Source organism: Crinia signifera, chromosome 2, assembly GCF_055691185.1.
Source record: "Crinia signifera chromosome 2, ASM5569118v1, whole genome shotgun sequence".
Classification (NCBI taxonomy): domain Eukaryota; kingdom Metazoa; phylum Chordata; class Amphibia; order Anura; family Myobatrachidae; genus Crinia; species Crinia signifera.
In genome coordinates, this window is record NC_139218.1 from 73,663,907 (window position 1) to 73,690,953 (window position 27,047).

General features: G+C 42.7%; 1 protein-coding gene across 1 annotated transcript in view; it reads left to right on the forward strand.

Moving 5' to 3' along the window:
- The window catches only part of PIGL (phosphatidylinositol glycan anchor biosynthesis class L), a 164,983-nt gene that overhangs the window by 106,216 nt on the left and 31,720 nt on the right, over positions 1–27,047 (forward strand). The window contains exon 4 of the mRNA XM_083172399.1: positions 13,876–13,943. Coding sequence (XP_083028525.1) covers positions 13,876–13,943 — 68 coding nt within the window. The remainder of the gene's footprint in view (positions 1–13,875; positions 13,944–27,047) is intronic.

Genomic DNA, 27,047 nt, shown 5'->3' on the forward strand with positions numbered 1-27,047 from the left:
AAGCCCCATACACACTAGATGACGCAGTCCACCGCAATATTGGACGAAATCCCAGGCGAATGATATAGCGCTGACACTCTAAATGATAGTATTATTAATATTGTCCAGTAATGTCACCTGCTCCTGACTCCTAGCATGCATCGTTGATTCAGGGCCTGCTCTACCATTAGGCAGCTTTAGGCAGCTGCCTAGGGCGCCAAGATCTGGCGGGCGCCACCAAGTCTGCCAATCAAAAAATCAAGAATGTCTCTGAAGATCCGTATTGTACTTAATGCAGGTGGCTGGTGTGGAACTTGTAAGACTTCACCTCCATACATTCCCTTAAGGCTTACTTCCCTACTTTGCTGCCCCCTCCTCCTTGTACTCTGTTGTGGGTGGCAAATGCAAATGGAGACTCCAGGGAAAGCAGGGGACTTTCACTCAATGGTACTTGTGTATTATCACGGCGCCCACGAAATCGGCCGAAAATCGGCCGCAAATCTCATGAAAAAATCGGATGCGATTTTGCGGCCGATTTTTGGCCGATTTTCGACCGATTTTTCACTTTTTCCGGCCAATTTGCATGCTGTTCCATTATTGCACACCTTGCACACCCCCGATTTCCATCGTAGTGCATCGCATGCAATATAGTGGCATGCGATGCATGTGAAGCGATTCGATTTGTAATTGTACAATCACCCTGATGGGTGCTTACAATGTTAAATGCACCGCCATTGTTAACGCCACCCCCACTATCAACGCCAACCCGAAGCGTGGCGAGCGTAGCAAGCCCGCGAGGGGCGGCGGTACGCGTCCTCCGACCTTTTCATACCCCCACTATCCACGTTGGCGTGGAGTTGATTTTAGATAGTGTTAATGTTGATATGATATGACCAAGGAGACAATAAGTGGAAAGCGCAGGTTACGTAATGTGTCCGTAACCTGCTTACCCGTTATACCTAACTGCGTGCGAACAAAACGTAGCGCAGCGCAGCGTACAGTCTATTGTATGTTATACACCAAGAACCGATACCTTAATAAGAGATCCTTTCGCAGGACTTTGTCTCCAATTGTGCGAATATACCTTAAAGGACAGAGTCCGTAATGTAAGGACAGAGTCCTTAATGTACCTTATCGCTATTATGCGAATAACTAGACACGACCACTGAATAGAAGTAAGGAGGTTAGAACTCCGTAAAGAGATTGTATTAAAGTCCCTAATGGACAAAAGGGGGTTACAGAAATAAGAATAAACAGGTATAACAAGTGATACAATACAATAACAATGAATACTAAACAAACTCTGCTAAGGGGAAAGAATACAAATACAAGACACAATCAGCCAACAATACTTTAAGAATAAATACCGTGAAAATGCAACCGTTTACCGTGGTCATCTAGTATGTGAAAAGCAGTCCGGTCAGAGCTCACTATCGTTCAGGAATGAGCGATAGTCCGGTAGGAAGGTCCAGGGAAAGTAGTTGTGCCGAAGAGACCCTGGCTGCTCTGGGTCGCATATCTTATAGGGTCAGAAGGGGGAGGTCAAAAGGCCATTCTCATTGGCCAGAGATCATATGTCCGGTCCACTGTGATTGGAGGTTAGACGCTGTACCTGGTCTGACCAGGTGCAGGGGAGGGAACTTTAAGAGTCCTTTGTTTGGTGGTTTCGGCGTCAGCAAGGATAAGAACCGGTTTGAGCTAGTTTCCTTTGTTAACTACTTACAACAGAAACTGTCTCTGGAGTTATGGATTATGTCCATAACTATCGGACAGTGTACATTGCGAAATATTCGCAATGACCGGAATACTTTGCGTGATGAGCTGAGCGGAACGATACTAAACACGATACAGACAGATGTGTGCAGGGCTAACTAAGCTATGTGTGGCGTTCTAAACCTTTTAACTATATTTCCTTTCGTGTAAGTGTGTTATTATGAATTTACGTGTGATAGTATGTCTACTCTTCTGGTCCACATTGTCACACATACTCGGGTATGGAAACTTTATTTGCGCAACTCTGCGAACCAAAATGGCGGCCATACTATCACAAAATGGCGTGTGTGTACCTAGACTTCCACAGTCCACCCTTTAACAGTAAATATAAAACTGTTACATTACAAAATATTTCACACGACAAAACAGAAATTCATAATCCTAACAAAGAAATTGGGATCCATGAAATAAACATATAAGGGGAGTAAACCATCTGCTCTCGGCCGATCCAGGATCATGGATAAACGATGGGCCGCATTTATCGAACAATCTACTCAGGGTCACGAAGGATAATGTACAATTTTGGGATAAAAATAAAAACAGGGGTGGTTACAACATATACACGTTCACAAATATGGCATCCTTTGGTAGGTATTGTTTGTGACAACAGACCCTTGAACTCTTTGTTGTCTCTCTTTTTGGTATGCTTTTAAGTATGATGGTATTAAACATCCGGTCCTGGGTAAGGTGTCAAGTTTATAGATTCTACCTTAACCTAAGCTGGGACGGGTAACACACTCTCAGAACTCTGTATCGTCCGTCCAATGCCTGGCAGCAGGGCGGCGGCGGTATCCTTGCTTTTGAGGATAAGAACGGATAGTGGGGGGGAAGACAAGAATAGGACCCACAACAATAGAGAAAACTGAGAAAGGAAAAATTTTGTTAGTGATCCTTTCAACCTGTTACCAGTGGGGTGTGTCACAGTCCCTTTTGTAGCTTGTACAGGTTGCTTGACCTTAGCTGCTCTCCAGTCCTCCCGAAATGGTGCCTCTTAGCGATTCCTTTCTTTCGCCCTCGAGTGTAAGGACCTTCTGGTTTTCAGTTCCTTTGGCAGTAGGATGAACGTACCCGAATCTCTCTCTCTGCGACTTTGTTATTGAGGTAGTGCTGGTCAACAAGATTTGGGGTGGTTTTTTTTTCAAAGGTCTATCAAGCAACCTGTATATGGCAAAGCAGGGGAAACAACAACAACATCTCCTGGTTCATGGTTATGATAGTTCACAACAGGTGTCAACAAAGTCCTTTTGCTGCAGTTTTCCAGGTGTGGATACATCACTTGCATTTGTGGTCTAGGATCTCCTTGTGGGATTACCATAACCTGTGGCTGCCCGCCAAGCAATGTTTCGATGGGGACCAATGAGGTGGAGTTCTGAGAGTGATTTTACTACTACAAAAGGAGATTATGGGGTGTACCATCAGTCCCTGAAGGTTAACACATGACTTAAACCTTTTATATATATTTGCATACTCAAGGGTGCTTCTGGGCTGCCATATCTATACACACAAACGTCAACATATATATATATATATATATAAAAATAAAGAAATAACTTAAATGCTTCTAGAGTGGACTGTACAAAGCCAATTTTGTATTACCTGCAGAGGATCCTGCTGGAGGAGGGATGTGGAGATGGCTCTGTGGGAACAGCCGTTGCAGTTTGTTTCCCCCAGACAAGTAAGGCATGATTCTGTCGTCTTACCTGTCTGTGGGCACACCAGTAATTTTGGACTAATTTTTCCACATACCTTCCCTGTCAAGACAAATCAGGCCATGGGCTATCTCTGTCCTGACAGTTTGGCATGTTCTTAGAGTCACTGGTTTACCTTGTCCATCTTTCTATTCCTGTCCACATCCCTTCGGCTTCCACACTGCTTCTCCTGCAGGGGACACAAATCTTGTATTACTATGTGAATATACTGACATTTATAGGGGGGACCACAAACATTATCCGCAGAGCGCATGGCTCACCCAGCTGCCTTGCCAGCATGTTCATTATCAAGTGACACTGAATCCTCATTGAGGATGTGGTTTTTACACTTGATAACAGCCACTCTGTCCGGCAGCTGTGTGACTGTCAGAAATCTTTTAAACTTACAACGCTTGCGCCACTGGAGTGCCAGCTACTGAAACAGAACATCTGAGGCGCCATAGGGCCTACGATCTTCTGTATTACCCCAACAAACATACTTGGAGTCGGCATGAATATTGGCTGTTTTCCTCTCAGCCCGCAGTACTACTAATGAGACTGCTGTTGCTGAGTGAGCCGTCCAATGGGTTCAGCCTCTACTATGCCTTTTCCATCTATTACGGTATAGCCAGTGTACAATTTTCCCTCTCGGTGTTGTGGAAAGAACGAAAAAAAAATGAATTAAAATGAATTACCTCTTCCAATGGGTTGTTACCACCCTTTGGGGGCATGCTGCAAAGGTCTGATTCAAACATGTCATGCAATCATATTCGTCTCGGCTCCCACTAAATTCCACCATTCCAGCAACCTCAGCACCACTCCACCCTTTGTGCCTTAGTGGGCACACCTGGTAAGAGTGTTGCTGGGTTTACAATACTACCCATTTTTACTGGTAACATCAATGCAGGTTCCCATTTAGTGAACTTGGCTGATGAATATTTTTCACATGTTTAGGCAGAATTTTAGGAGTGTCCAGACTATACGAGGAGCATAAACAGTTAAAACACACCCCAACACCACATTCTCAGTTTTGTTTACCAGTAGTGCTATGGCAACTACACTGTGTAGACAAATATGAAGTGCTTAAGTAATAGGGTTTAATTGTACACTGCAGTACGACATTGGTCAGGCTGGCATCACCAGGTTTCTTACGTCACTATATCTGCCGCCCCCTCAGCAGGTCTAATATTCTAAATCACATGGTCTCTTGTGTCAGTTTTTACCCATGGCAAAAAGCTGTAATCAGGCCTGTTTCTCCTTCTTTATTGTCCACATCTGTCTGTGAAGACATGGGTATTGTGATTGCACCTATTTATATGTAAATGCGTTTTACAACCCTTTTCATTCTTTGTAGAAGGGGAATGCTTTGTGCATTACTTGGACTGCTTTTCACAAGATGGTGGCTGTGGTTGCCCTGGGCAACATTAGGAGTAATGCTTAAAGTTATTTGGACTTTGTTCAAGATTTACTGAAAAATATCTATATTGTGACTACTCGCTTTACAGGGTACCGCATATTCACAATGGTATTTCTCTGCTGGGGGTGCGACAGATTCTTCGAACTGTTTTTCTATGATTTGTGGGTTTCTGGAACAGAAGGGTAGGGGAAGGAGAAAAAAATTGGAAAAAGAGAGAGAGATAAACTCAAAAAGGGTAGAAGATATTTATGACAGTAATGTGTACATTTATTTTCTACAGAAACATTTTTCTTTTATTTTGAGGACGCCAGGATTTAGCACTATGGGGGAATTGGCTCTCAACTATTTGGTTCTTACCCTTTTCAACTCCTGTTCAGATTCATAAGCCCTCCCTTTCTTTCTGTTTCCCAGTGTGGTTGTGACTATGGGCTGTGTCTAGGGGTATTTAGCTAAAAGTTCTCTTTTGGGAACCTTGTTATTTCACTGGGTATTTTCCCAGCTCAACCTCAGGTTTCGAATGGTGAAGCTGTACTTTGGGGCGCTATACTTTCTGTTTTTAACAGGGTTTCTATTGAAGCTATGGTTGCCATTGATCCTGTGTCCTTCCCATCTTTAGTTCAAAGGGAACTCGGTATTTGTGCTGTAGTTTTTAGCTACCTTAGATGGATTTGACTCTCTAACAGTGGAATACAACATTAGCCTCTGAGGACTGTCCAGCATATCTTGCACTTCTTGTGTAAGATTTCTAGGAGTGTCCAGAAATACCCCATCAGGGGTGTAATAGATGACACATCCCATTTTGCATAGTAAATCTCTACCCAGGAGGTTAGTCGGGCCGCTGCAGCTAACAGAAAAGAGTGTTTGGTATGCAGAGGCTCGCTTGTAACATCTGCTGGTTTTGTCAGTGGGTAATGCTGTATTTTTCCTGTTACCCCACTTGCTGCTACTAATTGCTTGACACAACCTAGACCAGGAGGGAATTTTGTTAACAGGTTTGATACAAAAAAAACTTTATTTTTAAACTATTCCACTTACCCATATCTGAGGCTCCTCCCTAAGGTATTGAGTTAGTCTAACTGGTTGTAGGATGCAGGTATGACCTGCTTCCTATTGTCTGACCTGGGTTGCCCTTAGCACAGTGTCAGTCATCAGATGGGGAGGAGGCATGTTGCGTGACCTGTCTGTCTCCTCCCATTGTCTAGGGGCTGGGTATCTCCGTGTCTCACCTTTGTGAGATTCCCATTCTCGCTTATGTGTCTTGATAACTCCTGGGGTTTCCTGACCTACAATGAGCTGAGTAGTGACCTTCCCTATTGCAGTTGTAACAGATAATTGGCTTTCTACCTGTGTCCCTGGTGTTTCGTTGGTAGGCAGCTTTGTTTGGGGCATTAGTAAGGGCTTGGATGCTAACCATCATTAGTTTGTCAGTTTGCAGTTCCCTGTGCTTCTTAATGTTGCGGTCGTGGTCCACAGCAGATTTCCGTAGGGCGTCTACTGTCATTCCACGCCAATTTGGAAAGGAAGTTTGGACTCTGGCTCTCAGGTTTTTGTTAAGCCCTTCCACCAGCACAGACACAATCAGCTCCCTCAAGTGGGGGTCGTCCTTAGGTTTAGAGACACCAGTGTATTTTGATATCGCCATCAAACCCCGGTTGAAATATTCGCTAGCTACTTCACCATCTTTCTGTGTGATGGTGAACCCTAGGGTATTTTCAACTGTCCCTGGGAAATATACACCCAATTGTATATTTATTAGGCGTATATTTTCCTGGTTGCCCTGTTCAGTTAAAATCTTATCGCCCTCCACACCACTGTCTCGAATGAACTTCTGGACATTTATGTGCGAAGGGAGGCAAGCTCTCAACATGTATCGCCAATCTTTATTGGTGGGCTCATCTGAATTTCCTCGCTCCCTTACAAATTTCTGACACTTTGCCAGATCTTTGCTGGGATCAGGGAAATTTTTGATGATTGAATGACGTTCCAATCGTGTCCATGTATTGTGCATGTTACTATCCTTTACAGGCATTACCTCATCCCCGTCTCCCCGTCCACAAGGAGGTTCCACTGTGTGCAGAGGGCGGATCTGTATCCCCCCTGCACCATTGGACAACATCTCAGGAGCAACTATCTCTGTGCTGTGTTGTGTGTACTTACCTGTGTCTCCAATCGTGTTCCTGGCATCAGCCATCTCCTCGACCAGAACGGCAACAGCAGCTTGGGCTGTCTCAGCCTCTCTCTCCTTTCCGCTAGCTTCGCAAGGGATGGCTGATGTCAGGAATCTCCCTTGTGGATCTGTATCTTGCTTATAGAGGGTAAAAACAGGGTACAAGTTAGCAATGGATACATTATTACTTATGTCTTTCTTATAAGTCATTAACCCCTTCGGCACATATGGGGGTGGGGGAGCTGATTCTATTGCGGCAACGGTTGCATTTTTATTGTGGCTGATTGTGTCCGGTATTGCCAGACCTTTGATTCCCCATTGTTCCTGTCCTTCCTTCTGCCACAATTTAAGAATATCTATATGCTTCACTCTCTCCTTACGGCTGGAGAGTAGGCATATTTCATCTTTTACTGCCGATAAGATTTCTGGATCGAAGCTACCAACACTGGGAAATTCTAACTTGCTGCCTTGTGTCATTTTTCTCCATTTATTTTGGTAAACAACTGCGAGTTCACCGTGCTTCTTGCACATAATAAAAGCAGCCGATCCTTTTGGCTGGCTTGCTTCCTCCCTAACATGCACGTTATCACAGCGTGACCCGTTATTACCCATAGTTACAGGAATAAACGTTCACAGCTTAATAGATATCGGTGGGTTATTACTTATCTGAGAGCTCCCCAAACACTCACTTCTACAGCTTCCTAGAACATCCCACAGTCAAGCAGGTGCGAAGGATACGAGGTATTATACTCAATCACCAAGCTCTCAACTAGCAGCGAACTTCTAGCCAACTTGCTTGATGCGGCACAATTTTTCCAGGGTATAACAAACTTGTTTTCCTATGCCCCCAAAAATCGGATTTCTAAAGTAGCTAATCGGAAACAAGTGCGTTCCGATATATCTTCTTGTACCCTCCTAGCGGAATTAATTCCACTGAAGGGGCAGTTCCTATGTGTACGTCGGCACGTACACCCTGTCCTAACTGGACCTGTCCTATTACACTGCGCTTGGGTTGTGTCCGTCCCACACCCGTCCGCCTCAGTTCTTTTTCACACTGGGCGCTATTTACACCTAGGTCTTATGCTTATTTTTGAAATATTTCTGTACAGAAAATTTTTCCCAGGCCGGTAGCTTTTCACTAGATTCTTATGCAGGTATAAATCCCTTATAATAAGCTATAGGAATCTATTAAAATAATGCTTGAGTTGCTTGCTTATGAGAAAATGAACAAAAAGAAAACCTTATTTTCTTTTCTTAAATCACCGCTTCATTCGCAGTATATTACTATACTGTTTAAATAAAGCTAGTGATTTAAATACTGTTCACTTCTTCCTATGTGTGCTGCGTGTGCAGTACCAATGAACAGCCACGTGTGTACGTGCGCTTGTTCACAGGCCGCCGATGAATCGGCCACCCACGTGTTCTATAGTGTATTTGCAAGGTTGCGCTCGGGTTTCGCTATACGCAGTAATTGCGCCTAAATGTGGAATAAATCCCTTAACTCTGTCCGAGAGTTACGTATCAAGATGCGAAATAAATCCCGTACTTAATCCGTAAACCACGTACAAAGATGCGAAACTTTCCCGATGTGGGCACGTGCGCGCGCACCTTGCGTAATACACAATAGACGCTTTACGTTACTGCAAAAGGCCCAGGACTTGTCGCCACGTGGCGGAGTCCCTGTTTTTGCGGTAGCTAACAATAAACAATTATAGTTTTGCACAGAGGGGATCCTCTATGTACTATAATAAACACAGATTCCACGTGTGCGAACCTTATCGCACGTGGTACATATACTATAATAAACAAGCAGCCCAAGACACTATACCCCGTTAAACTACTTGTGGCAGGCAGAAGTACAGTTTACTAAACACTTAGGTATGATATGCTTTAAAACATGTGGCTTTCACTTATTGTACTCCGGGTTCAGCGCTAGCACTTCCCGAACCCCGCACCGCCGTGGAATCGGCCTATCCAGCAATGGAAACAAATAAATACTTCCACCCTTTTGCTGGTATAGGTCGAGTCGCACGCCTGGTACTGAGTTCTGGACTGTGAAACGACCGGGCGAGCACCCCAATTGTTAATGTTGATATGATATGACCAAGGAGACAATAAGTGGAAAGCGCAGGTTACGTAATGTGTCCGTAACCTGCTTACCCGTTATACCTAACTGCGTGCGAACAAAACGTAGCGCAGCGCAGCGTACAGTCTATTGTATGTTATACACCAAGAACCGATACCTTAATAAGAGATCCTTTCGCAGGACTTTGTCTCCAATTGTGCGAATATACCTTAAAGGACAGAGTCCGTAATGTAAGGACAGAGTCCTTAATGTACCTTATCGCTATTATGCGAATAACTAGACACGACCACTGAATAGAAGTAAGGAGGTTAGAACTCCGTAAAAAGATTGTATTAAAGTCCCTAATGGACAAAAGGGGGTTACAGAAATAAGAATAAACAGGTATAACAAGTGATACAATACAATAACAATGAATACTAAACAAACTCTGCTAAGGGGAAAGAATACAAATACAAGACACAATCAGCCAACAATACTTTAAGAATAAATACCGTGAAAATGCAACCGTTTACCGTGGTCATCTAGTATGTGAAAAGCAGTCCGGTCAGAGCTCACTATCGTTCAGGAATGAGCGATAGTCCGGTAGGAAGGTCCAGGGAAAGTAGTTGTGCCGAAGAGACCCTGGCTGCTCTGGGTCGCATATCTTATAGGGTCAGAAGGGGGAGGTCAAAAGGCCATTCTCATTGGCCAGAGATCATATGTCCGGTCCACTGTGATTGGAGGTTAGACGCTGTACCTGGTCTGACCAGGTGCAGGGGAGGGAACTTTAAGAGTCCTTTGTTTGGTGGTTTCGGCGTCAGCAAGGATAAGAACCGGTTTGAGCTAGTTTCCTTTGTTAACTACTTACAACAGAAACTGTCTCTGGAGTTATGGATTATGTCCATAACTATCGGACAGTGTACATTGCGAAATATTCGCAATGACCGGAATACTTTGCGTGATGAGCTGAGCGGAACGATACTAAACACGATACAGACAGATGTGTGCAGGGCTAACTAAGCTATGTGTGGCGTTCTAAACCTTTTAACTATATTTCCTTTCGTGTAAGTGTGTTATTATGAATTTACGTGTGATAGTATGTCTACTCTTCTGGTCCACATTGTCACACATACTCGGGTATGGAAACTTTATTTGCGCAACTCTGCGAACCAAAATGGCGGCCATACTATCACAAAATGGCGTGTGTGTACCTAGACTTCCACAATAGTGTGGCGAGCGGATGCGGAATACATGTAAAGTAATCCGCGTCCCCTCGCGGGGCTCGCCACGCTTCGGGCTCGGTGGCTCGCTGCGCTCGCCACACTATCTAAACTCAACTCCACGCCGACGTGGATAGTGGGGGTATGAAAAGGTCAGAGGACGCGTACCACCGCCCCTCGCGGGCTCGCTGCTCTCGCAACGCTTCGGGTTGGCATTGATAGTGGGGGTGGCGTTAACAATGGGGGTGCATTTAACATTGCAAATCACATCGCATCGCATGCCACGCGATATTTAATTGTACAATCAGGTGCATTTTCCCGAAAATCACATCGCATACCATCGCATAGTACCTGGGGGTGTGTAAGGATGGAATAACATGCAAATCATCAGGAAATGGCCATATCGGCAAAAAATCGGCCGCAAATCGGACGCAAAATCGCATCGCAGATAAAATCGGCAGAAAATCGTCCGCAAATCGGCCGATAAATCGGATGCGATATCGGATGCGATTTGGATGAAATCGGGCGCCGTTATAATACACAAGTACCCACTCAATTTCAGGGGGCTGGGAGGACCACCACATTTTTGGGAGCCTTCCTGGCATTCTGGAATGTTAGGCAAGTATACCTTAAGGAGTTGGAAAGTGGGTATTGGTGGCAGAAAGGGGGGGGGGGGGTTAGGCTGAAGTTTTGCCTAGGGTACTGAGAAGCCTTACACCGGCCCTGCGTTGATAATATATTCAACAATGTTAATGATATTGAGAGTGCACACTGAACAATACTATACATTATATCACTCAGAAGGGCCAAATTGAGCGATAGCATTCATCTTATGAAGCACCATATACACTAAAGCTCGTTACACATGGGGTGATATGCTCGCTGAGCGATTATTGCCCATCAAGCATATCGCCCAGTGTCCTGTTTTCATCAGCGACCAGCAATGGTCGCTAATGAAAATGAGGCACTCTGTCGGCGGAAGCCGCTGGTGGCAGGAGCATGCTCCTGCTACCAGCAACCACTACAGGGCTTACGGCGTCCATCTCCCTGTATGCTCAGGGATATAGTCTCCCAGCCACCATATCCCCGGCTAGAATCGCCCCTTGTGTAAGGGGCTTAAGACAAGAAGGCATCCACCTAAACTAGAGGAGAGGAGGTTTTGTACAGTTAGGAGGAGGAGGTTCTTCATGGTGAGGACAGTAAAGGTGTGGAACTCACTGCTAGCGGAGGTGGTGGTGGCAGATACATTAAATACATTTAAGAACAGATTTCACAAGTACTTGACGGATAATAACATTCAGGTCTCTATGGCAAGCAGGTTAAAAGAGGCCATATCCAATACTAGTTTTTTTGGAAAATTAGGTTCAGGAACTCTGGTAGTTATTTTCAAAAACCTTACATCGATATATAGAAATAATTCTGAAGAGAAAGCACTCAAAAGGAGCTCTAAAATAAAATGTAATTAAAATGGGTGGGGGAGGGGAGATAACATCTAGGATTTAGTCCTATGAGTCTAGTTAAACAGGTTGAACTTGATGAACAAATGTCTTGGTTTGATCTTATCTGCTATGTTACGATGTAGCAATGGTATTGGCTAGAGCAGCGGTTCTCAAACTGTGGGTCCTGACCCCAAAGTGGGTTTCGACCTTCTCATCATGGGGTCGCGACTCCATGTTGGTGACCATCAGGCTGATGACTTTTCTAATCTCAATCAGTGATTCAAGGAAAAATCTGTTTTAATTGTCTGTTATTTTAGACTTATCCCATCATTTTGTGCCTCCACAATGCTGCCATGTATGTTCTGTCTGCTAACCAGCTCTTGTGAGGTGATGACCTTCTGCAGTTACTTGCTGGGGTCCCGTAATTCTTTATATTGTCTGATGGGGTCCCAGAGCAAAATAGTTTGAGGACCCCTGTGCTAGAGCAACAGAAGACCACACTGGGTGCTACTCCTGTCACAAAGCACATGTCATCTGAAACTGATTTTACAAGCATGCATCTGCTCCAAGGATCTCAACAGCTAACAAATTTCATTAGAGCATCTTATGTGATGTGCTGATAATGAAATCTGGAGCTTGAGTATGCAGCAGACAAATATCCAAAAACTGTGCGATGTCATCAGAAATTCTAAAGGCCCCCATACACTAGTCTGACTGTCCCGAGGACAAGTCAGAGCCAATTTCTCCTGAGCTCCCCCGGCACTTACCTGGGAGAGCTCACTAATTATTTGGCACTTGTGCCATTTTTTTTACATGGGATAAATCGTATGTGATTTATCCCATGTAAACTCACTGGGAGCTATGGGGGTAAGAGAAAAAAACAAAACCTGGTGAGCGGCAGCGGCACGGTCTGGGCTGCGCTGAGCTCCCCATGGGTGACCGTGCAGCGGCAAGGTGGGCAGTGTCCGGTAACTTACGCTGAGCAGCAGGTGCAGTGAGGCCAGCGGCAGCAGAATTATAATTTTTTTTTTATAAAACACAGGCCGGCTGTTGACTGGCTGAGAGTGCCACAGATGGGTCCGATCCGATAGTTTGAACCTGCAGGTTCAGTCTGTATGGTCCGACCCAATGCACACAGGACCTCGCATTGGGTTGGATGGGATGTCAAATACATCTGATTTGGGGCAATTTCTCGACTCGTTCCTTCGGGATCGGGTGAAATTGGGTCACATCGGATGAGTGTATGGGCACCTTAAGGAATGTTTCCAGTAATTTGTTGAATCCATTTCATAAAGCACATAAGCTGTTCTTAGTACAAAGCCCTACAAGGTATACCTAATGATGTTGCCACTGTCTAAACATACAGTCTTTATGCATTGATTATTTTCTGAGTATGTCAAATGCCATATTGACAAGTAGTAAGAATTTAGTTACATTTGTATATGTGAAAGAAATAGCTGTATTTTTGAGACCGTGACCATGTTATCACAAAAGTCTGGAAACTTATCCTGAATTTTATGGTGCTAATTCAATTGTTGGTCTCCTCAGTAAACACAAGTTGGTGGCCAACAGAGCAATTCAATTGTTGCTCGTGCATTTTCAGGCGAGTGCCACAACCTGTAGTTTAGATAAGTGCTCCATAGTTGCAACAAATGAGTGGCCCCGGGAACGATCCAATACTTTGGGGCATCCACAAAACAGTTGAATCGGAACCAAAATGTTAATGCTTTTTTAACAGTTAATTTACCAATTGAGAAAACAGGGGCTCTAATTAACTAGCCCCCGGCATTAAAGCCTGAGGCCACCACCCTTTTTTTTACACCTGGTAAATTTATCAGAGATAATTGAATTCCCCCATATATGCACAATTAGCTGTTGGCATGGTACCCATATGTGAAGTTGTAAAAGGGCACTTTCTACAGATGGGCAACATCCTCTTTATCGTCTCAAGTGGGATCTGTAATTGTAATGTGTTATTTGCGTACATGCTATTTACAGTGTAGTGCCTCATGAATATACCACGATGATAGGCTACACAGTGTACTATTTCAGTGATGGTCTCTAAATTACTTACTCCAGAGCTGTTTCCCTTTATAGGTTTATTGATCTGTATGATCTTTTCTGCAGGTGATCACGTTTGATGAAAGAGGTGTGAGCGGACATTCTAACCACATTTCCTTGTTCAACGCCATAAGGTAACTTACTTCCTTACATTGCCATATAAAGCACTATAACTAAGAGCGTTTCATAATTCTCTTAATGCTCTTTAAGGTTGTGTGAGTCATCATATCTCCTTAGTATTGTATTCTGAGTCATCCTATCTGCGTATACAAATCTGTAAGGTGTAGTAATAAGTGCTGTCAGTAAGGTATAGTGGCTCATCTCCGTATATAAATCTGTTTCTGTTCATTGTCATTTCCCATGATGCCATAGCAGGTAGACCACAACTTACCCTTATTTCTATTAGACTGCACCTCATATCTGTCATACTGTACCAACATCAGTTGGAATATGTTAGGGCTGGCAGAATTATGACCAAACATTGAGGTGTGTAATGTGATCAGATATATGATTAGATGTCTGTGTCTAAAGGGCAAATCAGCAGCTGATATCCATCACTGAGTTATGGTATATGGTAATAATGTCCTGGAAATAGCTACAAGTTTGATAACGGCAGGACAGACTTTCAGAACAGATGCCTTTCAGTTAGTGATTTTGCTTGCAAACTGGACATCTCAGTGGGTTATGTGCACAACATCATCTTATAGATTGTAAGCTTGCGAGCAGGGCCCTCATACCTTTGACTGTTTGTAAATACCCAGTTTGGTTTATCATTGTCTCCTATTGTAAAGCGCAATGGAATATGCTGCGCTATATAAGAAACTGTTAATAAATAAATAAATATGTCATACCTGGCTTCAGTGCTTAACACTGATTTTGCTATGCCAAGCTATATGCCCTGGTGTACCACTAGAACCAATGCTTAGAAAAGTATGGGGACTTTATGGAAAATCATCTGTACCAATGCATTACTACTGATTATACTTATATTTAAAGGTTAAAGCTCTTGTTACCTTATTGTCCAATCTGACAATCGACCATTTGCTCCCAAACACTGGAAAACAGACAATGGTTGTTAAGACAAATTGGTTAAATCTGTTTGACCTAATCAATTATCTGAACAATGTTTTTTTTTTTCTGTTTTCAAATGGTTGATTGTCATTCGCTATCCTACATTACAAAAAAATGTTTCCCACCAACCAGATTGGACAGAAAAATCTTTAGGTGTGTCCCAGCTTTAGAGTGCACTATTGGATCAATTATGGAATTGATCCAATAGATCAGAAGCCACAAGTTATACAAAGGCACGCATTACATTAATTGCGGGTGACCTAGACACTAAAAAATGTGTGAAGAACTCATGTCGGCCTTTTCACGTGTCAATATTTTCCATGTCAGCAATTTTCTTGTTTCAACCTCCTACATGTCGACCTTTTTCCACCATATTGACATTTTCACTATCTACCGTATTACTGTTGACATAATGACCACCATCAGTAGAAACTTGTACCCTGTCAAGCTTGCTTCGCTTGTCACACTTCTGGCTTGCTTACTATTCACAAGAGAAGTTCTCGATGATAGTAAATACAGCAGATAATAAGTTTGGGAAAAAAATAACAAAAACAAATTTGTAATTTGTGTGTCGATCTTTTGTTCCTGTCAAAAAGTGGCGGAGCTTGTGGATGGTGAGCCCATGTGCAAAAATATAGGTTGGGCCCTCCTCCACCCCAACCCAAGCAGGGCCGGTGCTAGGCACCGGAGCGCCCCGGGAGGGGGGGGGGGGCGCCCCGGTGCTCAAACACTTACCCGCTCTACGGGGGCCACGCTGCCGGGTCCAGTGATGCGGCGCATTGCGCCGTGACCTTCGGGGGGGGGGGGGGGGGGAGGGCTTGCTGTGCGTCGCCGCGACTCTCCCCAGGGAGGGGAGAGGAGGGGGGGCGGCGCTGTGACGTTCCTGGAGGGGGCGGGCTTGCCGTGCGATGCGGCGCTGCCCGCAACTCTGCCCAGGGACGGGAGGAGAGGGGGGGAGTGTCCAGCGCCGTGACTCTTTCCAGGGGGGGGGGGGGGGGAAAGGGGCTTGTCAGGTGGTGCGGGTCGCAGCAGCGCAATGCTCGCCATGGATGGGGCAGCTTGCTGGGTGATGCGGCGCGGACCAGCTCCAAACTGTCGCCCTCCAGCGGCCAGCGCCCTAGGCAAATGCCTAAGGCTGCATAGTGGTGGCGCCGGCCCTGAACCCAAGTTCACAATATGCAACACCGCAGTTAATGACAGGGAGAGGCAGGGGGAGGCAGAGGAATCACATTTGGTGACACAGGCGGCAGTGGGCCCCGGTGCACCTGCCGCACCAATGGTAGTTCCGCCTCTGCTGTTGACCTATTACATTGTCAATCTATCATCCACATATCCTATACATGATACATTTTCAAATATGATGCTGATATTGGATTGCAAGTGAAGTATTTTGGATAATGTTTTCGAATGGAAATGTTTTCCGGTAATGGCCTTGCTCGGAGTCCTGTCTCTTTCATGCTGTACTATGGGGCTTTCTATTGTGTGTATAAATGCTTGTATTTCTGAACTCTCCCCCACATTTGTGAATGCAGCACTGCCAGTCTCCAAGGAGACAGTTATGCAAGAGGCCATTCACTAACTCCCAAACAGATGGGTATCACGGATACTGTGGCAGCTGCTTTCTATGGCCTTGGATACCAGGCTTTCTGAAAGCGCCCAGGGCTGTGATTTACACAACTACTTATTACGTGCACCAGAACTGGTTGGTCTCATCAGTCAGCTATTCACATATGTCTGGCCCTTTTTACCCACAACAAGCATGTACAGTCAGGAAACTTATTTGCATATTGCATATCGAAATATCAGAATATGTATTTTGTTACCATATGAGCTTCATTTAACACTTGCAGGGCACCTGCTGGACTTAAAATGTCACAGAGCCTTTTACCTGCTCAGCCAAAGACAGCTGGGTATCCAGACTCATGATAGATTGACTCTCTAGGTTGACAGTCACCAGGTCGACCACAAATGGTCGACAGTGGGTAGGTCCACACCTTTAAATGGTCGTACATTACATACAACATGCAAATCTTGCCAAAGTGGAAGTATTCTCTTGAATAAAACAAGAGTTGGCAATAAAAATAACAATAGCAAGCCCTTGCTTCAATATAGTCTGGATTAGTTGGGCCCGATTCTATTGATAGCGAATTAGCGAAAATATCACCTTAATACAAAGCTGTCTGGTAAACTCCTAGGGTGAAATGTAATAGGATGAGAGTTTCAGAAAGTGAGAGATTTGGTAAGAAATCTCCAGTTTTTTTAAAGTGGCAATCATTGACACAGCAAAATCACACTGGTTTTGCTGTGTAAATGATTGCCACTTTAAAAAAACTGGAGATTTCTTACCAAATCTCTCACTTTCTGAATCTCTCATCCTATTACATTTCACCCCTAGTGTCATTTTATCCCACTTTCAATGTGTCAATTGGGATACAAGAGGATATTACAAATGGCAACAATGAAGTCAATTGATCGTAATTATGTTGCAATGTAGTTGACTGTGTAGTATCCTACTGTGAGCAGCTAGACATACAATTCAAAGACCCTTTAATACTTGTGGGTCTGTGGATATAATGGATCTTCCTGCCTGATAATCAAATATTTAAATGAACAAGATATGCAGGGAAAATTAAGGTACAATTTGCACCAGTGCAATGAATGGCTATAAGTCAATGAGCCATTTCTCTTATAAGGGACATAGTAACAGGATTCCTATAGACAATAGTTATTAGAGAGGTGCCTTGTGCTGCTAATTAGTACATAATAATGATTAAATCAAATTCTATGAATGATTTATAGATGCATAAATTGCGTTAGTGGGAAAGGATAGCAAAGGGAGAAAGTCTCCTTTAAATCTGCTGCTACCGCTGCTGCTTGCAGGAAAATGCACCTGTACCAATACAGCAAGTGAGCGAGTGCATGCAGATTAGATTCGCCTATTTAAGGAGTCAGAGGGCTTCTGCTGTTTAGGTCTAGTATGTGGAGCCACCTGGTTAACTCTAGGTTGTTGCAGGAAAGCTACGCACAAATAGGTTCCAATGAGAGAGCCCAGAGAAGATGTTAGAGTACAAGATATAAGGGGTAATCCCTCTTAGTTTACTAGACAGCTTTATATTAAGGTGATATTTTCGCTAATTCGCTATCAATAGAATCTAGCCCAACTAATCCAGACTATATTGAAGCAAGGGCTTGCTATTGTTATTTTTATTGCCGATTCTTGTTTTATTCAAGAGGATACATCCACTTTGGCAAGATTTGCATGTTGTATGTAATGTATGTAAAAATGTCTTTGTTCGGTTTGTAGGCTCCCATATATTTTAAACGTAATTAAATAAAAGTTCATTTTTAAATAAACTAAATTTAATCAATAGATTGTGCCCCTAAAAAAGAGAGAGTTATTTTCTGTCTTCCCCTTTTTTGCATCATATCACTCTCTAGGGAGCACCTCCACTCATAGAAACAACAGATACGAATGTATCAACTATTTAATTGACCGACTTCATTCTTTACCAGAAAGAGGACATAGAGTATGCCGAGCACAGCGACAATGTGAGTGGATGAAGTACACTTATACGGTATCCATGTCGACATAAGTCTCCATAAGTCGACAAAAAAAATCCCATAAAAATATTACGTTGACCATGTTTATGTCGACCGTTTGATTGTGTCGACCTTCTGTCCATGTCAACCTTCCGTATGTCAACCTTTTAAAGGTGTCGACCTTCCCACTGTCAACCAATAGTGGTCGACCTAATGACAATGTATAATTTATACCATAACCAGACAGAGAGTGTGTTGTTTCCCTTAGATCCTGGAACCCTGATACACAGAGCTCAAAGTGAAGGCTATGTGCTGTGTCTTCATTTAAGGAGAAATTCTGGTACATCACAAGGACGTCTTCCAGCAAAAGGCAGGAAAGACCAGATATACAAGTGTCACATAACAATTATTCTGTACTGTCTGCTTGTGTGTCACTTTGTGACCAAGATGCATTTTGGCAAACGATAGCAGAGTTGCACTGGACCTGGCGCTTGAGTTGTGCCAGGAATCTCTTGCTGTGTGGCGGGAGGCTATATGTATGAAGACACATCTTTAAGAGAACCAGCTCTGTAACATGCTGTTTATTTTAAAAACTTAACACTGGCAAAAGGGAAAGCTATCAGATATTAATAGTAAAACAAAAAACATATATAATTTTATAGCGCACACATATTCCGCAGCGCTTTACAGAGGATATTTGAACATTCACATCAGTCCCTGCCACAGTGGAGCCTACCAGTATATTTTTGGATTGTGGGAGGAAACCGGAGTACCCGGAGAAAACCCATGCACGTATGGGGAGAATATACAAACTCCGCACAGTTAGAAAAGAAAGGGTTTCACAGTCACCTCTGCGCCTTTGTGCAGCAATCACAAATATTCCAAAGGAGGAATAGCTCAAAAAACCTCCAAAGTACACAATTCAAACAAAAAAATGGAACATCATAACTGCGCTCAAACTAGAAAATATATATGTATATAATTACGTATCACCATGAAGTTGATCAAAACGTGGATGTGGATCCCTATATTCGTTTCTGGCTTATCCTCCGATATGTTTGTACATAAAAAGGAAAAAATACATATAGTGTGATACCGTTTTTACAAAACAATTGATAAAGTCTTTGGGTATCCCTTCGGGTACAACACTTCTTCCCGGAGTTCTTGTGATATTATGTTTTATCGGGTCACCACCTGTGATTATTTCATAAGCAAATGCTTACAGTATCTTACACTTTATGGTTGGTATAGAAACATATAAAGGTATCTTTAAAAGTATGCTCACGTGTTCTTACTTCTTATATACTATGTATCCTCCTATCATGGTTTCTTTTTCCAATAAACGGACCGGCACCAAGCAGATTGGTTAAAAAACTTTTCTTCAATTTATTTTGCTCATAAAATATGACATAAAATGTAATAAAACAGAGGGGGAACCTCTCCACAGATGGAATAAGTGGTCAAAAAATTATGGAGAGTGACTAGGGTGCCAGGACAACTCACCATAGATTGTTCCACTGTATGGGGAGAGGTTCCTTCCTCTGAAAACAACACCAACGCGTTTCAACATAAGTCTTTTTCAAGGTGTATATTATAGGTCTGCTCAGTGCTTCATTTATACCCAGTGTGGGGTAAGACATCCCCTTCCTGGCTGTGGTTTACACAAAAAACGTAATCTTCTTAAAAATACTTGGATGTATAGTTGTACATGATTAAACAATATATATCCATAAATCACATTGCTAGTGTGCTGTAAACACAATCTCATGCTTAAAATAGTGGTTAAAATAAATCTATTCCATTCCCTTGGAACGCACGCACTTCTGCCGGAAATAGATCTGTATGTAAACAGACTCCGTTTACATGGAGTTCTCATATCATCCTGGTGGTATTTACGCCCGCAGAAAGAGAGGAAATAGAGACTGCGGGCTCGAGTGCAGCCGACCTGCCACCGATCAGCTGTATTGAGATGTTTATAGTGACTAGCCCAGGACAGCGCCGTAACCAGAAGTGACATCTTAGGTCCATCAAGTAAATGGGTCCCACCCATGTATCCAGTAGTGTGTTCCACCGCAAGATCGAAGAGGGGAAATTATTAGACGGGGACACATACGTTTTCCTGCCCTACATAACTTATCAAACTGTGGGCGGAAATGGCATAAGGATTAGACGCTTGCCAATACATATGGCTATGCGTTCCACTTTGTAATAAATGGAGATTATGTAGATAAAGAAGACGTTCTAATTACAATAGTGTAACTCTCAAAAAAACTTAAAAAAAATATAAATAAATAGCAGCATGGAATGTTCTAATGCACATTTGGAATGCATAACATAAGAATATATCAAGTACACACAAAATACATAAAAAAATATATACATAAAAATTTCAGTTTTTAAAAAAATCAAAGAAACCATTTCACCTCAAAATCGAGGTTCAAACCCCCCGGGTGCAATGTGCCTAAATAAAAAATGGTTCTCATTTCACTTTTTGCTAACATCTCTTCTGGGTTATTTTTTCTAAAATTTGTATTTACCTGTTCTAAACCACAAAACATTGTAAGCTGAGTGGGATCGCAGTGATGAACCTCCTTGAAATGTGCTGATACGCTATGCGTAACCAGACCTTTTTTAATATTTCGGACATGTTCTGCCATTCTGTCTTTTAATTTTCTTGTTGTTCGTCCTATATACTGTTTGTTGCAGGTAATAAATAGACTATATTTTTACTGTGGCACGTAATAAATTGGGCGATTTTATGTGTTTTTCTCCTTTTTGTGGAGACAACTTCTGTGATTTTTCTGTCCGGATTTTTGCAGGTTTTACACATACTACATGATCCGCACCTATGAAACCCTTTGGTGTTTATTTTTCCCAGCTCCTTAGGGTTATTGATTACACTTTTGACCACGTTGTTTCTAATATTTTTGGCCTTCCTATATACGAATTTGGGTTTCTCTTCTAAGATTTTCTTTAGGGTGTTGTCTCATAGGAGGATACCCCAATGTTTTTTGATTCTGGATTTCATTTGTTTGAATTGGCTATTGTATTTGGTGATAAATGGAATGGTTTTAAAATGTTCTTTTTGAGTGTCTTTTTTCTTGCTTACAAGGTCTCGTCTGCTGCAATTCTTATATTTTTCATATGGTTTTTCTATTGTTTCTGCTTTGTATCCTTTGGCCAAAAATTGTTTTTTTTTTTTTAAATTCTCTCCTTGGATTTCGTAGTCCTTCATATCGCTACAATTTCTTCTGATTCTGTGAAATTGACTATTAGAGACTGAGGAGAGCCAATTATCATGATGATTGCTATCATAAGATATTAACGAATTGCAGTCCGTCGGTTTAATATATGTTTTTGTCTTGATAAGGCCATTTTCAATAAAGATGAGGAGATCTAAAAAACTGACCGACTCAGTACTATATGCAAATGTAAAATTAATATTTTTAGTGTTACTATTAAGATAAGAAAAAAACTCCAAGAGGGTACTTTCATCTCCCCTCCAAATGAAGAGGATGTCGTCAATATATCTTGACCAGAGGACCAGGTTAGCCCCGAGATCATGCCCACCATAGACACACTGTGATTCCCAGTGTGCCATGAACAGGTTGGCATACCCCGGGGCAAACCTGGTCCCCATGGCGGTTCCATTTGTCTGAAGGTAAAATGACTCATTGTACCAAAAAAAGTTGTTTTTTAGGATGAACTCCATTCATTTCAATATGAAGTCGATGTCACCATTAGGGGTTTCTGCATCTCTCAAGAAATGGGATACTGCTTCTAGGCCATCCATATGGTTTATAATCGTATACATTGATGATACATCAGCAGTAACTAAAATATAGGTCGGTTCCCATTCAATCTCTTCTCATTTTTTTATCATTTCCATTGAATCTTTTAAGTATGAAGGAGTTTTTAGAACCAAAGGTTGAATAAAATGATCTATGTAATGCAATAAATTCGCAGTTAATGATTCTGTGCCTGCCGCTATCGGGCGTCTGGGAGGTTTTTCTTTATCTTTATGTATTTTCGGTAGAATATACAGTACCGGAATGGATGGATATTGGACGAGCATATATTTTTTTGTGGTCTCCGTAAGTATTTCTTTTGATGTATATTCTTCCAGCATCTTTACTAGTTCTTTCCTTATCTGATCGGATGGATCTTTCCTCAATTTTTTATATGTGGTCTCATCATTAAGTAGTCTCATTACTTCATTATGGTAGTCAGCAGAATTCATTACAACTACCCCCCCCCCCTCCCCTTATCTGCCGGTTTTATAACAATTTCTGGTACTCTTTACCTAGCACGGCGCCCACGATCTCCATCGCGGGCGTCGTGGGTAAAGAAATCGTGGGGATCGCGGGCATCGCGGTCAGTACATTAACGGCCGCGACGCGATGCCCGCGATCCCCACGATTTCCCATAGGGTTCAATGTTAAATTTAGTGCTGCCCGCGATTTTAGATTCAATGCTTCAATGGCCGCGATTTGGCCATAGGAATCAATGTTAAATGGGCCACAGAGCCCAAATAGGCGGATACCTTCACAGGTAAACGTGGCCCTACGCGGGCTTCACAGGTATCCGCGTCCCCTCGCGGGGCTCGCTGCGCTCGCGTCCTCCGACCTTTTCATACCCCCACTATCCACGTCGGCGTGGAGTTGAGAATAGAATAGTGCGGCGAGCGCAGCGAGCCACCGAGCCCGAAGCGTGGCGAGCGGACGCGGATACCTTCACAGGTAAACGTGGCCCTACGCGGGCTTCACAGGTATCCGCGTCCCCTCGCGGGGCTCGCTGCGCTCGCCACACTTCGGGCTCGGTGGCTCGCTGCGCTCGCCGCACTATTCTATTCTCAACTCCACGCCGACGTGGATAGTGGGGGTATGAAAAGGTCGGAGGACGCGAGCGCAGCGAGCCCCGCGAGGGGACGCGGATACCTGTGAAGCCCGCGTAGGGCCACGTTTACCTGTGAAGGTATCCGCGTCCCCTCGCGGGGCTCGCTACGCTCGCCACGCTTCGGGCTCGGTGGCTCGCTGCGCTCGCCACACTATTCTATTCTCAACTCCACGCCGACGTGGATAGTGGGGGTATGAAAAGGTCGGAGGACGCGTACCGCCGCCCCTCGCGGGCTCACTGCGCTCGCCACGCTTCGGGTTGGCGTGGATCGTGGGGTGGCGTTACAAATTTGGGGGGACATTTAAGTGTTAATTGTGCCTATTTGGGCTCTGTGGCCCATTTAACATTAATTCCTATGGCCAAATCGCGGCCATTGAAGCATTGAATGTAAAGTCGCGGCCAGCAATAAATTTAACATTGAACCCTATGGGAAATCGTGGGGATCGCGGGCATCGCGTCGCGGCCGTTAATGTACTGCCCGCGATGCCCGCGATCCCCACGATGGGCGCCGTGCTAGGTAAAGAGTACCCAATTTCTTTATTATCTTGCAGATTTTTGAGCGCCTCTCGTTCTGATTTTGTAAAATTCATATTCTTTGTTTTTTTGAAGGCAGTATTTTCGAGATCTTCTCTAACCATTTTTTCGAAATTTTCTATGAAGCATCCCTTCTTGTGGGCGGGATAGAATATGGACTTAGGTTTGAATGGATTGATTTCTTCATTTCTTCCATTTTCTGTGTCACTATCTTCTGCTTTGTCTTCGAAAAAAAATTTCAACGTCAGCTTTCGAACAAACTGCTGAAGGTCAATATAGACTTCAAAGGTGTTAATTTGACTAGAAGGTGCAAATTTGAGACCCTTCTGTAGGACACATGTCTCTTTGTTGGTTAACACATAACTACTGATGTTGAAAATTTTGGTATATCCAGAATCTGTTTCTTCTGTTTCAACAGCATTATCTCTTGATGTTCTGGCTTCGGTCTCAACAGATCAGTTTTTTTCTTTAGATTTTTTTCTTTTTCTTTTTTTTGATATTTTTATTCTTCCTGCATCCGCCTCATTTACCTCTTCTGTTTTTTCTTGGTTTGTGATCACCAAGCACTTCTACTCTAAAAAATCTTCCAATGGTTCCTGTTCCCTGAATATCTCATATCGATTGGACAATCTTGATCTTACTCTCGGAGTTTCTTTTCTTCTTGTGTCGTAATTTTTCCTCTGATCCAAATAATTAGATGAGTATCCTTGAGTTCTTCTACGGCTATTTTCACTTTCCGTGTTTCTTCCCTGGGTTCTTGTTTCATCATATCTTCTATAGTGATATGGCGTGTGTCTCTGATTCCTGTTTTGTGGTTCACATTCTCTTTGATCTGGGTCTCGCCTTCGGGTTTGAGATCTTCTTTCCCTTCTTCTCCATTCTCTGTCATTCTCTGGAAGTGTCATTCTCTGGAAGTGCGTGCGTTCCAAGGGAATAGAACGCACGCCGAATAGATTTATTTTAACCACTATTTTAAGCATGAGATTGTGTTTACAGCACACTAGCAATGTGATTTATGGATTTATATTGTTTAATCATGTACAACTATACATCCAAGTATTTTTAAGAAGATTACGTTTTTTCGTGTAAACCACACCCAGGAAGGGGATGTCTTACCCCACACTGGGTATAAATGAAGCACTGAGCAGACCTATAATATACACCTTGAAAAAGACTTATGTTGAAACGCGTTGGTGTTGTTTTCAGAGGAAGGAACCTCTCCCCATACAGTGGAACAATCTATGGTGAGTTGTCCTGGCGCCCTAATCACTCTCCATAATTTTTTGACCACTTATTCCATCTGTGGAGAGGTTCCCCCTCTGTTTCATTACATTTTATGTCATATTTTATGAGCAAAATAAATTGAAGAAAAGTTTTTTAACCAATCTGCTTGGTGCCGGTCCATTTATTGGAAAAAGAAACTATGATAGGAGGATACATATTATATAAGAAGTAAGAACACGTGAGCATACTTTTAAAGATACCTTTATATGTTTCTATACCAACCATAAAGTGTAAGATACTGTAAGCATTTGCTTATGAAATAATCACAGGTGGTGACCCGATAAAACTTAATATCACAAGAACTCCGGGAAGAAGTGTTGTACCCGAAGGGATACCCAAAGACTTTATCAATTGTTTTGTATACACTATATGTATTTTTTCCTTTTTATGTACAAACATATCGGAGGATAAGCCAGAAACGAATATAGGGATCCACATCCATGTTTTGATCAACTTCATGGTGATACGTAATTATATACATATATGTTTTGTAGTTTGAGCGCAGTTATGATGTTCCATTTTTTTGTTTGAATTCCGCACAGTTAGAGCCATGATGGGAATTGAACCCATGACCTCAGTGCTGTGAGGCAGTAATGCTAACCATCACACCGTCCGTACTGGATATGAGTACTGCGGTAATTGCAGGGCTGATGTGATTGTGTTGAGAAAGTGGGCCTTATTTAACCCCTTCCCGACGCAGCATGTTTTTGCCTTCCTGACAGAGGCCTTTTTTTTCAAATCTGACATGTATCACTTAAGTGGGGATAACTTTTTTTTGCTTTTACTTATGCCAGTGATTTTGAGATTGTTTTCCCGTGACACATTGTACTTTAAATTAGTGGTAAATTTTGGTCGATACAGTTTTTTTTTTTGTGAAAAATACCAAAATGTCGTAAAAAAATGGAACATTTTGCTATTTGCAAAATGTAAAATTTTCTGCTTGTGAGACAAATAATCATACCACTCAAAATAGTTAATAACTAACATAGACCATATCTAAACTTTATTTTTAAATCATTATTGCAAGCTCCTTTAATTTTTTTGGACACTAGGGGGCAGCAGAGTCTAAATTTTACACATCATACAGTTTAACGCTGCTTTTGGCTGTTCACGTTTGAACAGCCAATCGCAGCGATCGCCCATGACGGGGGGCATCGCTGCAGACATCGTCCCTCTGTCACCGCGTCTGTAGACGCGGTGGCACTTTTAAGTCATGACGTACATGTACGTCATGTGTCGGGAAGTACATCCCGGCCATGACGTACATGTACGTCAAATGTCGGGAAGGGGTTAAAGTGTAGGAAATTGAAAGTTCATGGCTATATGTTACACTTGTGTAGTGCGACTGAAAGATGAACTTGGGCTTTCTATTGCGAAAAAGTAAATAATTAAAATTTACACAAAGAAGGAAAATATATCAAATTTTTTTTTTAAAGAATTGAATCATAAATAGGTTTATATAAATAATTGAGAATGTTTCCATTGATTTTCTTCAGTTATTATCACCGTCCTAACCTAAAAGAGAACAATGCCATTAGTGTTGGTTGTTAATAGATTCTCTGGAAAGTTCACGCCACCTTGAGGTATCAGATGAAAGTGCATCACTGCAAAATGCAACATTCTGGTTATCTGTATCTGTTTTCTGGTTAGTGATTGTGGAGGTCACAATAGTGTTTTCAGACCCTTCAGTTATCACGGGTTGGGCTTTGGCATTTCAGTCCCTTAGATGAAAGCCTGTGTTTCCGTTTCTTCTTTTCACCCATCTTATTCAATAATGTATTTTGTAAAACTGTAATACCCCTTTCACATCGCACTTTTAAAACGGTATATTGCCGTTTTTTTTCCATTTTAAAACGTTTAAGGCTGCAATGTGAAAGTGCCAGAGTTGATTTACCGGTTAAAGTTAACCGGTA